At 40.1% G+C, this 15,602-nt stretch overlaps 1 protein-coding gene across 1 annotated transcript in view; it reads right to left on the bottom strand.

The window, feature by feature from the left end:
• ZRANB3 (zinc finger RANBP2-type containing 3) overlaps positions 1-15,602 on the bottom strand; it is a 235,950-nt gene that overhangs the window by 127,097 nt on the left and 93,251 nt on the right. Inside the window, exon 3 of the mRNA XM_081096348.1 lies at positions 7,287-7,305. Within this exon, the coding sequence (XP_080952474.1) occupies positions 7,287-7,305 (19 nt within the window). The remainder of the gene's footprint in view (positions 1-7,286; positions 7,306-15,602) is intronic.

Below are 15,602 nucleotides of genomic sequence, written 5' to 3'. Positions count from 1 at the left end.
TTTTTTTTTTTTTTTAAGAAAAGGTTAAGCTATGTTGCAAAATTAATTTTATTAAAAGTTATAGCTCTGTTGGTTATTTGAAGTATTGTTTTATAACTGAAATACACAATGATCACACACTTAGACAATTAAACAGCACTTAAATCATCATTCTAATTAAAGTTAATGATTACTTTATACACAGTAGATTATATAATTCCACAAAGATTGGATACATTAGAAAAAGATAACTGTGGAAAAATAGTAGAAGAAGGGGGAGTAATACCAGTGAAAGAAGCCATTTGTTTTCAAAGCCAGGAGGAAACATCACAGCAGACAGCTAAATTACACAATTCTCCAAGTGGGTATTCAAGCATCTAAAAAAAGGAAGTTCAATAACAGAGATGCAAAATTGCTCTCCTAAGGCTTTTAGAGACTTGATGAGTCAAATAGTCATCATATCAAACTATATTTTTTAATTTGAAAATCAAAAAGTGGTTGACCTCCAAATTATAAACTGCATTTCCTTCTCTGACTTCACCACAATTTTGTGATAAAAGCAAGAGAAAGAGAACAGAATTAGGAAACAGAATGAAGGTCAAACCAGAGTTCATATAATTTACATACATACAAGTTCTTTCTACTTCAATACTTTTAATTTACTAACTAACTTTTATCCATACTAGCTCAAGTAAAGATTTCATAAAAATGGCATTTTAACTCTACCACTACCAAGGACATCAGTGATTGTGGGTGGGAATCTTAGACTTGTACATAATACTGTTTATTTCTGTAGCCTGTTTTTGTATTCATTTGTAAAGTTGAGGATTTTGTTCTTTATTACCAGGATTTCATATAATAAGCCGCATAAAGTCGAATAGGTGTAAAAGAATGAATCTTTAAAATGCTGGTGAAAAGAGAGAAGTAATTATGATGGACACAAATGTGGACAATTGTTTTTTAAGTATTGAGGAAATATTAAATGGTTCTTTTAAGTTAATTAAATTAAAAAATAAGAAAGGCTTTGAAAGGAAGATCACAAATCACTCAACATGGGACAAGTACTATGTGATTGTAAATAATAGAAACTGAGGAAAAGCAATAATAAAAAAAACTCTTGCTAGCTAAGGGTTCATCGTGAACTCTCCATAATCCTTAGTCTAATGTTAACTGAGGAGAAGATACAAGTTTGTTGGAAAATAGAAGAGTTAAGGTACTGATTAAGTGTTTATTTCAATCCATGAAAGATTCCATAGATTTAAGGCCTATTCACATCTCTAAGACAGGAGTGGGGAACCTTTTTTTTTTGCCAAGGGCCAGATGGATAGCTATAACATTATTTGAGGGCCAAACAAAATTATCAACTTAAAAATTAGCCTGCTATATTTGGTCAAACATTTAACTCACCCCTAATGCCTTGGCAGGGCCAGACCAAATGATTTCTCAGGCCCTATACAGCCCACGGACCAGTTGTTCCCTACCCCTGCTCTAAGATATCAAAATGAAGAACAAAGTAGCAATGACATGCCATAGCTGCTGACTTTCCCCAAAAGTTGCTTGTGGAGACTATTAAGATGGCGTTACCTTTTATAATATATTTTCTGTAAATATAAACCTGTTCTGTTACAGAAATTATTAATATACACATCCATAAATTACCACAAATATATTTTTACAGATGTTATATAGAATGGTTATGCCTAATATTGAGATTTTGGGTGATGATTTTATATTCCTATTGGATGCAAACATATTCAGGGAGTAAAATATATACCTCTTTCAGTTATTTTAGGTTCTCAAATTTATTATTTTATTAAGAGCCTTTTGGAATTCATCCTGTTCCAAAATGGAAATTTCTGTCATTTCCCAAATGTCTGTTCTATCTCTTCAATTGTATTGTCAAAGTCCTTCAAGGGCAATGACTATGTTTCTACCTATAACATCTAGTCTCAATGAATGTCTATAGAATAACAAATTCAAACTAAAAATTTAGGTAAATATCAGCATGACCCAAGAAACCCTTTCACATCTTAATCTTTTTTTTTTCCCCCTCTAAAGAAGAGACTACAAAGACAAACCATTGGTGAATCTATATGTAACCAAAACCAAAAGACAGTTAATTGACAGAATCTTTTATGGTTCCACCTATATTTTTTAAAATTCAGTAGTCATTTTCTCTTTTTTATTGTTTTAAGTGTATATGTTCTGCTAACATATGCTTTAAAGGTATCATGAAAGGAGCAGCACATTTCTCAAACTGATGGTAAAATTAGAACTTTATTGATTTACTAAAAGTGTCCTGGTGCACAGATCTGTGCACACTGAAAGGAAATTAATTAGAAGAAATATTTTAATATCGCTATTCGCATCTTGCTAATGAAAAGAAAATACGATTCTACCAAATCTCCTATCTACCTACTCCAGGACTTCTGTGAGGATCAAATGAGATGAGGCATGGGAAAACGCTTCACAAACATTTGGTTAAACTGTAAAATGTTTGCACCTGGCTATAAAGCAAGTTGAGTTCCTGGGCTGAAGAAACTCCAAGGAGGCTAGTCCTTGGGAGAGAGGAAGCCAGGCGTTGCTATGTGAAGTCATTACCTACTAAAGTCATTATCTGGCACCCACAGCCACTGTTTCAAGGCTGGGCTGGGCTGTGGGCCGCATTTTGCGCCATAGGGTCTTGGCAGCATTGGCTGCGATCTGGTGGGCTGTCACTCTGGGGTGGTGGTGGGGCCTGTGTCACACTGGGGGAAGCTGAGTGTTGGTTTGTTGGCACCAGGTCCATGGTGCCGTTTATTTATAGAGGGCCAGTGCGCATCATGGCAGCTCCTGCATTGAGCGTCTTCCCCCTGGTGGTCAGTGTGCATCATAGCTACCAGTCAGGCGATAGACACTTAGCCTTATCTACACTAATAAAAGAAAAAGATGCAAATTGACCATACCTCCAAACGCTTCCCATTGGTTAATCAGCAAGATATGCAAATGAACTGCCAACCAAGATGGCAGCCGGCAGCCAGGCAGCTGAAGCGAACAGGAGGCTTGCTTGCTCCAGTGACAGAGGAAGCCAACGTTCCTGGCCTGCAGCAGCCCAGCTCTGAGCTCCGGATGCAACAATGTTGCAATTATAGAAGCTAAACAAAGCCCAGATAGCTGCTTTCAGTCGTCAGTGGGCTCAGAGCTTAGAGCGCCAGTGATGGCAACAGAGTTTCAATTATAGAATCTAAACAAAGCCCAGATAACCTGCTTTCAGCAGCCGAGGCCTCAAGCTGGAGCCGGCCTCAGAGCTAAAGCCGGCTCTCAGCTCCAGTGACAGCCACAGAAGGTAAATAAATCCCAGAATAAAAAAGAAAAAAAAAGAAAAAAAGGAGAGGTTGGGACCTTCAGTCACCCACCAGCCTGAAAACGGCCCTCAGCCCCTCACCCAGACTGGCCAGGCACCCCAGTGGGGACCCCCAACCTAAAGGGGGTGCGGGCAGCCTAAAAACAGCCCTCAGCCCCTCACCCAGACTGGCCAGGCACCCCAGTGGGGACCACCCCCAGAAGCCTCAGCAGCTGGTCTTGCCTTGCGGCCTGGGAACTGCCCATCAGCGGGTCAGCACTGCAAGGCAAGGCCCACCCCCAGCAGCAGGTCTTGCCTTGCGCCCTGGGAACCACAAATCAGCGGGTTGGGCTGCAAGGCAAGGCCCTCTCCCAGCAGTGGGTCTTGCCTTGGGGCCCAGGAACCGCCCATCAGCGGGTCCAGGCTGCAAGGCAAGGCCTTCCCCCAGATGCCCCAGCTACTTTAAAAATAGAAGGATCTCCTTTTGAACCAATCTGTTTAGATTCAGGATTAGTAAAACAGTATGGAACTAATGAAATACAGTGATAGGAATTAGGAAGTGTGACACTGATGGTTCTGGGCATGTGAAGGGTGAGGGACCGAAGGGTACACAAGGTCTTCCCTTCTCAGTTCTGCCGGAGAGATGAGCTCCCAGGGCCAGAGCTGCTCCATGCCCAGAGGAGGCGGGTGTGGTCAGTGGCTCTGTTTCAGAACTTCTTGCCAAGCAGAGAGCTTACCCGACCCACAGGAACCTTTTTACTCCAGAAAACAGAAACAGCCAGTTCCCAATGGGTATGGGAAAACCAGCGCACCCTCCTGTGCACGGTGTCCTGATGGGGTGACGGGGGAGGTGGGCGAGGGGAGCAGTGCAGAGCTGTTAGGCAGCTGGAGTGGGAGTGGAAAGGCCATGAAATGTCCACAGTCTTGGCTGTGCCCATGGCCTGGGCGGCTCCTCTAGGCACTGGCTGAGGGATTAGGGCTGATTCTCTCAGGAAGGGTATATTCCATGGGTGAAAGATTTACAGGCTCAGGGTGGGCTGTGTATTAGTTGGGGCAAATCCCTCAACATTCCTGCTGCCAAGCCCTCAAAGGAATGAGGCAGAGGCACCCCTCATCCCCAAGACCCCTTCGTGGACATTTTAGCATCTACGTGATTTTTAATCCCTTCAGGGAGACTTTCTATCCTGCAGTCCCATCCCACCCCACTGTTGCTGTTTGTCTGCCAGCTGGGTCGAGCATCAAGGGGAAAGGGGATTAATACTCACTGAAAGACTACTGATCCTACCAGGAAACCAACCTATTTACTGTACTGTTGTAAATATCATACCCTTTATATCCGGTATATTGGCTTCTTTTAAATAAATTGAAATGTCTTAGAAAAAAAGAAGAAAAAAAGGCAAGGCAGGGCGGGACCCAGAAGACCCAGAAGCCGCCTGATATGGTAGTAACTCTATCAGTAAACACTCTGAAAGTGAGTGGCATAAATGCACCAATTAAAGGAGAGATTATGAGGGTGAATCAAAAACAAAACCCACTTTAAATATAAAGACACATACAGATTAAAAGTAAATGAATTAAGCTGCAGCCTGTTTTGCTCAGTGGATAGAGCATTAGCCCGTGGACTAAAGGGTCCCAGGTTTGATTCCAGTCAAGGGCATGTACCTCAGTTGCTGGCTTGATCCCCAGTCCCTATCAGAGCATGTGCAGGAGGCAACCAATCAATGTGTCTCTCCCTTTCCCTTCACTCTCTCTAAAATTCAATGGAAAAATATCCTTGGGTGAAGATTAACAAAAACAAAGTAAATGGATTAAGTAACATTAAAGAGATTATAAGAAAAATATATTCCAAATTCTGTTAGTTGTATAATGGTTATGTTTAAATTATTAACACCTAAGAAATTGGGTGAAGGGTACATATAATATGCTGTAATATTTTATAGTTTTTTTAGATGTATGAGATTATTTCAAATTAAAATATTAAAAAATTTAAAAATTAATAAAATATTAATTGAAATGTATCTGCATTACATGAAAAATCTCCTAATTGCTTCTAGCATAATTTACTAAATTGTGCTAAAATTTACAAGGGTTCAATTAGAAAATATCTTAATTCTAAATGATATAATAGAAAATACATAATAGTGCAGTTATAAGCACTTATCTGAAAATACAAATTTAAAGAAGGGAATTTAAAGAAGGGATTAACCAAAGAAAATATATGCACAACCCATGGACACAGACAACAGTATGGTGATGGCCAGAGAGAAGTGGGGGGCAAGAGCTGGGTAGAGGGGGCAAAAGGGGGGAAATAGGGACATCCTATATAATAATAATAAAAGGCTAATATGCACATTGACTGAACGACAGAATGACCGGTTGCTATGATGTGCACTAGCCACCAGGGGGCAGATGCTCAATGCAGGAGCTGTCCCCTGGTGGTCAGTGCACTTCCATATGGGGAGTGCCACTCAGCCAGAAGCTAGCTTATGGCTGGCCAGCGCAGTGGTGGTGCCAGGAGCCTCTCCCACCTCCGTGGCAGCACTAAGAATGTCCAACTAACGGTTTAGACCTGATCCCTTGGGGGCCTAAGTCTTTAGTTGGACACCCCCAAGGGCTCCCTAACTGCTAGAAGGACGTCTGACTGCAAGCTTAGGCCTGATCCCCTAGGGAGTGGGCCTAAGTTGACAGGTGGACATCCCCCAAGGGGTCCTGGACTGTGAATGGGCGCAGGCTGGGCTGAGGGACCCTCCCACCCCCCGAGTGCACACATTTTTGTGTACCGGGCCTCTAGTATATATATATTAGAGGCCCGATGCACAAAAATGTGTGCACTGTGAGGGGCGGTCCTTCAGCCCAATGTGTGCCCTCTCACAGTCTGGGACCCTTTGGGAGATAACCACCTCGGGTTGCAGATGGCAGGCCTGATCCCGCGGGGTGGGCGGCGTCTGGTGCTGCCTGCCCTGCCTCCCCGGGTTGCAGATGGCAGGCCTGGATCCCACACTGCCTGTCCCGCCGCCCCAGGTCGCACATGGGAGGCCCGGATAGTGGTGGAGTGGGCGGGGGCTCGCGCTGTCCTGCCCCGCCTGCAGTATGCAAATTTAATGGCCATCTTTGTTGGGTTAATTTGCATACTCTTCTGATTGGCTGATGGGCATAGCGAAGGTGCGGTCAATTAGCATCTTTGTTTTTTATTAGTGTAGATAAATATTACTCTGAGAATGAAGGTAAAGAGTATCATTGTTTATATAACAAGAATTTTCATTTCAATGAGAAAACATGAGTATGAATATATACAAGTGCATGCCACTTAAATGTATCATTGTTTAGTGATAATAAATACTATTTTAACATTAAGTTTTATATGAAACAATTAACCTTTAGAGAAAAATCTTCCAAGTTTAGCTTCTAGCAAGCAGTATTATGACAAGTAGAAGATAGCTGTTTCATCTGGGACTGCATTTCAAAGCACATTCAAGCTTCTTTGGCTAACCATATAGAATTTTGGATCACTAATATTGATAACATGTTCCGAGTGTACACCTTGCATACACTTGCACACACACACATTTATTCTCATTCTTTTTTAAAAATCCTCACCCAAGGATATGCTTATTAATTTTATAGCAAGGGGAAAAAAGAGGAGGGGGGAGAGAGAGAGAGAAACATCAGTGTGAGAGAGAACACTGATGAGCTGTACATGCCCCAACTGGGAATGGACCTGCAACCTAGGTATGTGCCTGAACCCCAGAACATAACCTGCAACCTTAAATGTGCGAGGCTCCAACCAAGTTACACCGGCCAGGGCTATTCTCATTGTTATTCTCCTGGCTGCACCCCTCCCCACGTTTCTCTGTCTCCCCCTCTCCTTTTCTCCATCTATAGAAATATAGTCATATGGAGAGACAGAGAGTATATGGTAAATAGTAGACACTAAAAATTGGTTGTGAAATTTAATAAAAGACATAAAAGTCATGAAAACACTTACTTCATCAGCCACCATGCACCTGGAAAAAAGAAAAACAAAACGAAATTAATTTCTTAATTATCAAAGTCAACCATTTAAAAGTTCTGATTAAGTAGCTTGCCACAAAATAGTTTACAGATGATAAAGTACTATGCCGGAGACAGGTGTCTGTATGTGTGCCTGAGAACAGGGGCCAGTGCTGGCTTGATGAGACTCTCTGTTTGTCAACGGCATATGACTATGTGGGCTTGTCACAGCCTCAGCTGCACTGTTCGCCACTGCCCACCATGGAGACAGCTACAGTGACCCTTCAGAAATGTGAGCAAAATGGCAAGTGACTGTACCAATGAGTTCCGTCCTCCTTACCATCAAACCTTAAAATGGTCTTCCCTACAGATAAGGATACTGTATTAAAGTACAAGAAAATAAATGTCACGAAAAAGTTCCTACTTCTATTCGTTTCTTCCTTTTTCACCAATGGTCTTGACATTATATAATTTTATAAGGTTTATTTTAACATAAAACACAAATTAAAAATTTGATAATAAATATATTATCAAGGAATAAGTTACAGGTAAAATGGAATTTTGTTCTTAAAAAGAAAAAAACATGTCAGATTACCTAATAAGTATTTTTATGGGAAAATAAGATAAAAATATTTTAACCGAAATTTAAAGCATATGCAAGAATATAAAGTTTATTACATTTTTTACACAGAAGACTAAAAGTAGAAATGAAAAAAGCAATACTTTGAGAATCATGATTATTTCTGAAAAATTCATGTGTTTGCCTCCTTTTTTCATTTTAAAACCCAACTCAAATTTGGTGAAATCCATTTTAAGCGTATATTATTTGTTGAGCATCTACTATTTACCCAGCACTGTTCTAAGTGCTAGAGATGTAGCAGTGAATTAAAGTCATTCCCTCATAGAGGTTGCCTGGAAGAAGATAATACACAAGCATACGGTTCCAGTGGTGATAGTTCTATTAAAAACACTAAAATAAGGTAAGGCAGAAAAAGGAATATAGGGGAAAATACATTTCATAGAGTGGTCAGGAACAGACTTTATGTTAGGCAAGTTGGACAGATTTGAGCAAGTCATACATTTAATGAGAAAGGGAATGATGAGAAAATGTGGAGGAAGGTTCTTCTCAACAAAGTGATCAGCAAGACCAAAGATCCTGAGATGAGATAGTTATAATATCAGTTAAAAGGATAAGGAAGCTAATGTGAGTGAAGTGCAGTGAGATGAAAACAGTAGTAATATTACTACTAATGATAATAATGTTGGAAGGCAGTTAGGCTCCTGACCCTGACGGACCTTATAAGCAATGACATAGTGTTTGGATTTTCTTTGAATCCTTTGGAAAGAAGCAACATACTACCTTTTTAAAAAGACTGCTGTTGCTTATCTATATACTAGTACAGTGGGGCCTTGACTTATGAGTGTCCAGATTAATGAGTTTTTCGAGATACGAGCCGTCTCTCGGCCGATTTTTTGCTTTGAGTTGCGAGCTAAAATTTGGGTTACGAGCCAGCTTCAGATACCCCACCGCTAGTTGGCGCAGCGAACGTCACAGTGAACACCACAACATCAGCCCAGCATTTCAATTCATTGTAATGGTAAAAATTGATTTGACATACAAGTAATTTGAGTTACGAGCTCCATCATGGAATGAATTAAACTCATAATTCAAGGCCCCACTGTATATAAAAGCCAAGCAACTGGAACAGTGGAACGACCAGAACAACTGGAATGATCAGTCGCTATGAGGCGTACTGCAGCGGCCAATTGGCCTGATGTGGGCCCCAACTGGCCCCCCCAACCACCTGTGGTCCCTCCCCCTGGCCAACCCCACCCCCGATCGGCCCCCATCAGGGCGGGCCAGCCAGAACCCACCCATGCACGAATTCGTGCACTGGGCCTCTAGTAGAGAATAAACTGTATAAGGCAAGAGCAGAAGCATAGAGAGCGGTCAGGAGGCATCTGCAGTAGACCAGGAAAGAAACAATGTATGAATGAGTGGTAGAGGTGGAAGTGGTGAGAAGTGGTCAGTTTAGGTACTTTTAGAGCAGCGGTTCTCAACCTGTGGGTCGTGACCCCTTTGGGGGTTAAACGACCCTTTCATAGGGGTCGCCTAAGACCATCGGAAAACACATATATAATTATTGTTTTTGTGATTAATCACTATGCTTTAATTATGTTCAATTTGTAACAATGAAATTGGGGGTCACCACAACATGAGGAACTGTATTAAAGGGTCGCGGCATTGGGAAGGTTGAGAACCACTGTTTTAGAAAGTACAGCCACTGGGGCTTGATGACCATTTGGGATGGGAATGTAAAAATAAGAGAGAAAAGTTAAGAATGAATGTGAAGGTATTGGCTCAAGCAATTAACTATGAAAATGGTGGTGATGCCATTCACTGAGACAGGAAAGGCTGGGAGAGAAGTAGGTCTGGGGACAACCACCAAAAAAGTTCAGTTTGGCCTTGGCCAGGTGGCTCAGTTAGTTGAGCATTGTTCTATACACCAAAAGGTTGTGGATTCGATTCCTGGTCAGGGCACATACCCAGGTCGCAGGTTTGATCCCAAGTCGGGGTACGTGTGGACAGCAACCGATCGATGTTTCTCTCTCTTTCCCTCATCTCTCTAAAATCAAGGATTAATTGGTGAGGATTAATGGGAGAGGATATATACTAGTATAAAGTTTTGTTTGGACATTAACCTTTGTGGTATCCATTAGATATCCAACTTGAACTATTAAGTAGGATATGTGAGTCAGGGGAATGGTAGGGACTAGAGATATAATAAATGAGGGTCATCAGAATATAAATGATAATTGGAATGAGTGAGGATACAGGATATTCTGAAACTTGACTGTGGCTTGTTCCCATCTATGTCCAACTCCATGGTCCTAAACTTTTTAAAATTAGGCCGCTGCTGAGACCTGCTGGACAGTGCTTGCGGTAGGGTAACATCAGAGTCAACTGGAACACAGCTAAATTGCCTGTGAGTGGCTAACCAACTGAAAAGCAGCATCGGCCCTGGGCCAAAGCTGAGGGCTGGAATAGACGAATCACTGGAACAGATGGGCTTTCAGGTACCTTGAGTCCCCTGTGAAGATGACCTTCCATCTCTCTGAATGTGCTGGATTTTCCTAACGGAGACAGGTGGGTCTTCCTACTTTGGAAACTAGGTGAGTTGAAGCAGATTACAGAGCACTAGGCTTCCTTCCGGTATCTCTAGTGGGCTGCCTCTCCTTAAACCAGGGGTGGGCAAACTTTTTGACTCGAGGGCCACAATGGGTTCTTAAACTGGACCGGAGGGCCGGAACAAAAGCATGGATGGAGTGTTTGTGTGAACTAATATAAATTCAAAGTAAACATCATTACATAAAAGGGTACGGTCTTTTATTTCAATAGTTTTATTCATTTCAAACGGGCCGGATCTGGCCCGCGGGCCGTAGTTTGCCCACGGCTGCCTTAAACTGTAGGCACTATTCCTTTACCAACCATTGGGATTCCTGCTGTTAAGGATGGTTCAGCAACCAGACCTGATTTCCAATGAGCCACCACAGAAAAATAACTGCCCATGAGAGAGGCACCAACATTTGTAACAGCAAAATAAGAGTGAATTATCATAACAAGAAGTGCTAGAAAAGAAAAACATGTGCACAAAAACTGTTTGAGCACTTACGGAAATTCACACACACACACACACACACACACACACACACACACACACACACATCCTAAAACTCGAAGCCATGATTGTCAAACTAAAAGGAGTAGATGAATTTTTTTAAAAGGATGATCATTACTGGCACCTAATAAGCAGATTGGAATATGAAGCACAAGGATTCTCTCTCAAAGCACAGGGCAGAAGGGCTGGAGCAGGACAGCACAAGATTTCATCACACTATCAGAATGGCACACAATTTAAAACTTATGAATTGTTTACTTCTGGAATTTTCTATTTAATATTTTTGAACTGCAGTTGACTGTCAGTAACTGAAACCATGGAAAGCAAAGCCTCAAATAAGGGGTGGGGACTAATGTATTTATAAAAATAAATGGCAGGCTGGGCTTGGCCCATGGAGAGTAATCTGCAGACTCCTGTTTTAAGGGTGTCAGAATTCTCTTTAAATGCTGAGTTTTCATTTAGATTATAATCCCCCAAAATAGGAATATTCTGGATTATCTGAATAACTACTTTAAAATTAGGTGTGTGTATATTTGGTATTCTCTTTTGCATTTAGGATTTTATGAGGCATATGTTCTCCCCGCACCAGATACTTCTTACTGTGAAATACTGAAGGATAAATATTTTTACAATAGTTATAAGAGAGAACTGTATAAAGATCTCAAGGGAGCTGATTTTTTTAGCTCCAAACATTAAACTTCATTATCAGTAACCATGATAGTCAATATGAAATGAAGAATTTTTTAACCATTGTTATAGACCTGTTAGATACAGTTTAGCAACGCCTCACGGATGAATTGGTCTTTATGTGATAGAGGTAGCTATTGTGTTTCTAAATCACTCCTTAAAATTGGCCTTGGAATGTGTGCAGAGCCTGATGTTGCTTTCCCCAAATCTTTTCTTCCCTTTTCCCTCAATAATACAACCCTGAGGATGGGATCTATTTTCCAAGTTCCATTTCAGCCAGGTGTGGACATGACACAGCGTGTGGCCAATGAGACAGCAGAGGTCACTGGGTGGTGACTGAAAAACACTTGTTAAAAATAGCGTCAACTCAGTTGGCAAGTGCCCTTGTGTCCTCTCTTCCTGCATAAAACAATGCTGCCAAACCTGGAACTGGAGCAGCTATCTTTGACCTACCAGAAAGGAGAGGACACCGGGGTTGCAGAGGTGTGGCTCGGACATCGTGGACTTCGGGGGAACGAGGGCAGAATAGTCCTATCTATTTTAGCCATTACTATTTGATTTTTTATCCTGTGTAGCTGGACTCAATTCCTTATCATTAAAAGGTAATACAGAATAAATGATAAGTAGACATGAGGCTATATCTTTTCACCGTAAAACCCAACAGCATCAATTTAGTTTCCACAAAATAACACCATCCATCATATTAAATTAATATTGTTAAATTGAATTGTCTTCGTTTTTTTGGTTTACTCTTAATTTTATAAATGTGTTTTCACCTAAAAAAATGTTTTCTAAAATCAATATGTATAAGGGAGTTGTACCTAGTTTGGGTTTTAAATTTAATATAAAACAATTTAAATAAACAATAGGGGTTTAAGGGAATTTCTTCCTTTGAAATGAGTGTCATGATTACTCGGGTACAGGGACCTGCTTGAAGGTGAGGAGGAGGCATTTTGAATCCAGGCAATTGTTTAATGTTCACCAGGTCTTTCTCCCTGTAACCTTCATTGCACATTTGGGTACAAGTAACTACTTTCCTCTTCTGCCTTACAGCATTTGCCCTGAAAGGACTTCTACCATAACATCAGTAACATATAGTACACTTACTTGTTTATATGTTTGTCTCTTGCTCAGACTAAGGGTCTAGAACTATGCCTAGTGCTCAAAGCTATATTTTGTGATTGACTAAATAAATGTGTACCTGACGGTTGTTGAAATTAAAAAAACAATTTGATACATGTACATACATGGCCTGATTCACCTCCACATCTCCACAAGATGGAGTAAGGTATAATAGGCTCTCAGTTTGTAATAAAACTATTTAACTTATTTCTCCATCTTCCTATCAATATTTAAGTCTCAGTGATGTACATGTCGTTATTCAGAAAGCAAATTTAATACTGGTAGTAATTTTTACTAATTATAAAATCACTTTAGACTAGACCAAGCAGACCTGATTTACTTCTTAGTTGCTTTTCATATAAACTATATTTTTGTTTGTAACTCCAAAATATTATAATGAATGTTACTGTCTAATTAAGCCCTAAAAATTCTCTACTAATTGCTGTAGAAATAATCAATGTTTGTGGCCTGCAGCTTTATAAACAAGAATAAATAATTATATAAAAGCTAATGTGATATAATGGTCCAATAGGAATTATTATACATCCTGAAAACAATAATTCCCTCAAAACAGCTGAAACAGACCTTTTTTAAAAAGCTATTTAGGAGGATACAGAGAATATTTTCTATTTTTCTCTTTATTAGTAAAAGTTATAGGGTAATTTTGTGCTACTGCAGTCGGTCAGACTAATGAAACATAATATTTTCAAGATATAATCTAGCAATTAGAGACTAGTTTCATTTTTTTTAAAGCTCATGAACAGAAAAAGCAATTCTTTTAAGAACTTCATCTGGATTTTGGCATACACAGGGTTTGCTTATAAAACCCGCATCTCTTACATACTTTGAGATTATCATAGACTTTTATGTCCTTCCAGTATGTGACTGGTATTTCATAATGGGTAAAAGAACTAAAACAAAACACTAAATGTTATTGTAACTTGTTTTCCAAAGTCATAATATATGCAGCTAATGTGGGTTGCTTTACCAAAGTCTTTCTCCTCTTATTTCTCTATTACAGACTCTGGAATTTTCTAGGTATATCTTCCATGTGCTTCTGAACATTGCTGGGTAAGAATATGTTGTCCAGAACTACTTACGATGACACAGTAGAAAGAAGACATGAGGAGGCTACTGAATGAGGAGCCACATTGGAACCATCTACTCCTGGATTCTTGTTACATAGTATGTGATATATTAATTCTCTTTAGTAATTAAGCCATTTTGAGTTGAATTTCTATTCCTGCAGTGCATCCTAATGGAAACAGTGTTTATAAAACCAGTTTTTAATGTCAGTCCCATTTCCTTTCGTTTGTAACTGCTAAATTTACTCTCCTCTGTAACTCCCCCACATCCACTGCCAGTATTTACTTAATGACAGTGAACACAGCTATTTGGATTTTATTGAATAGAATGTAACTTCAGCATCATAACAACAATAAAGTTTTTATGGTATATTTGCATTTATAATGTGCTCTCCTACCTCATCTGATCACAGCTCAGCTTCCGTGGCTTAGCTTAGTCAATCCATAAATCAGATGAGACTAAGAAGCTGGATATAGAGGCCTAAGATATTGTCAATTATATGCTTGCAAAGAAGAGCAGCACGTTAAGCTTTTAGAGAAATGCAGAAGACTGAATTGATAAGCAACCAAAATAAATAGTGTTGTTTTGTAGATTTTATTTTAACATAAATTTCTGACCCAAGGGTAAGAATCACATACTTAAATCAATTGTTTAATTAACCCCTTTAGAAATTTTTTTAAAAATCTAGGTCTTAATTAGCTTTAGTTACAAATATCAACATGCAAGTACATAATAACTTCAGGATATCCAGAAAAAACAATGTCCAAAAAGAGGTTTTAAATGTGGAGCTGGAGCATATGCTAAAAGCTTTAGGTACAGCTTTAGGTCTTGTATGTGAATGGTACTTAAAATTATGAGAATGGACAAGAGCTTTAGAAATTTAGGTGGAGCCCTGGCCGGTGTGTCTAAGTGGCTATAGCTTCGACCTGCGTGTGCCCTGAAGGGTCTCAGGTTCAATTCCTGGTCAAGGGCAGGTACATAGGTTGCAGGTTCAATCCGGCCACATTCAGGAGGCAACCATTTGATGTATCAATGTTGCTCGCTCTCTCTCTCTCTCTCTCTCTCTTTCTCTCTCCCTCCCTCCCTCCCTTCCTTCCACTCTCTCTTAGAAAAAAAAAAAATCTTTGGGTGAGGATTAACAACAACAACATCAAAGGTCTTAAAAAAGAAATTTAGGTGGAATATGAAGAGAAAATGACTGAAGGCAGCACTGAAAAGGATGGGCAGAGGAGTATGCATTAGGAAAGAGGCAGGGACAGAGCGAGGAGAAGTGGAAGCTGCTGGGAGTCCAGGACGGCTTTTCCAGGAGGTGGCTGTTCTACCCCAGGCCCTACGCAGAAGCCAAGCTAGACAAGAGCTGAAGCTGAAGGCTTCCTGATTACATATACTTGTCATTTGTCAAAGCAATGAAAAACAAAGATTTTTTTTCTAATTTTCAACCTCAAATTTTTCCTTTTATTTTTCATGTTATTTTTCATGTTATAATGCTATAAGGTGCATTTTGGGGGTTTTACACAAGATCACAAAAGGTATAAATCTTATGTTATTATTTGTAACATTTATAGTAGTAATTTGTACTTACAGAGAATATTTCTGGAAGGCTACACAAGAAATCGGTAATTCTGTTGCCTCCAGAACAGCCAATGTCTGGGACACACTTGAGGAATAGAGATTGGGAGACTTTCCACTTTTGTGCCTTCTGAATCATATACATCCGAATGTATTACCAAGTCCAA

Source organism: Myotis nattereri (genome assembly GCF_964212035.1).
Source record: "Myotis nattereri genome assembly, chromosome: 7".
NCBI lineage: Eukaryota > Metazoa > Chordata > Mammalia > Chiroptera > Vespertilionidae > Myotis > Myotis nattereri.
This window is presented reverse-complemented; position numbering and strand designations above follow the sequence as displayed.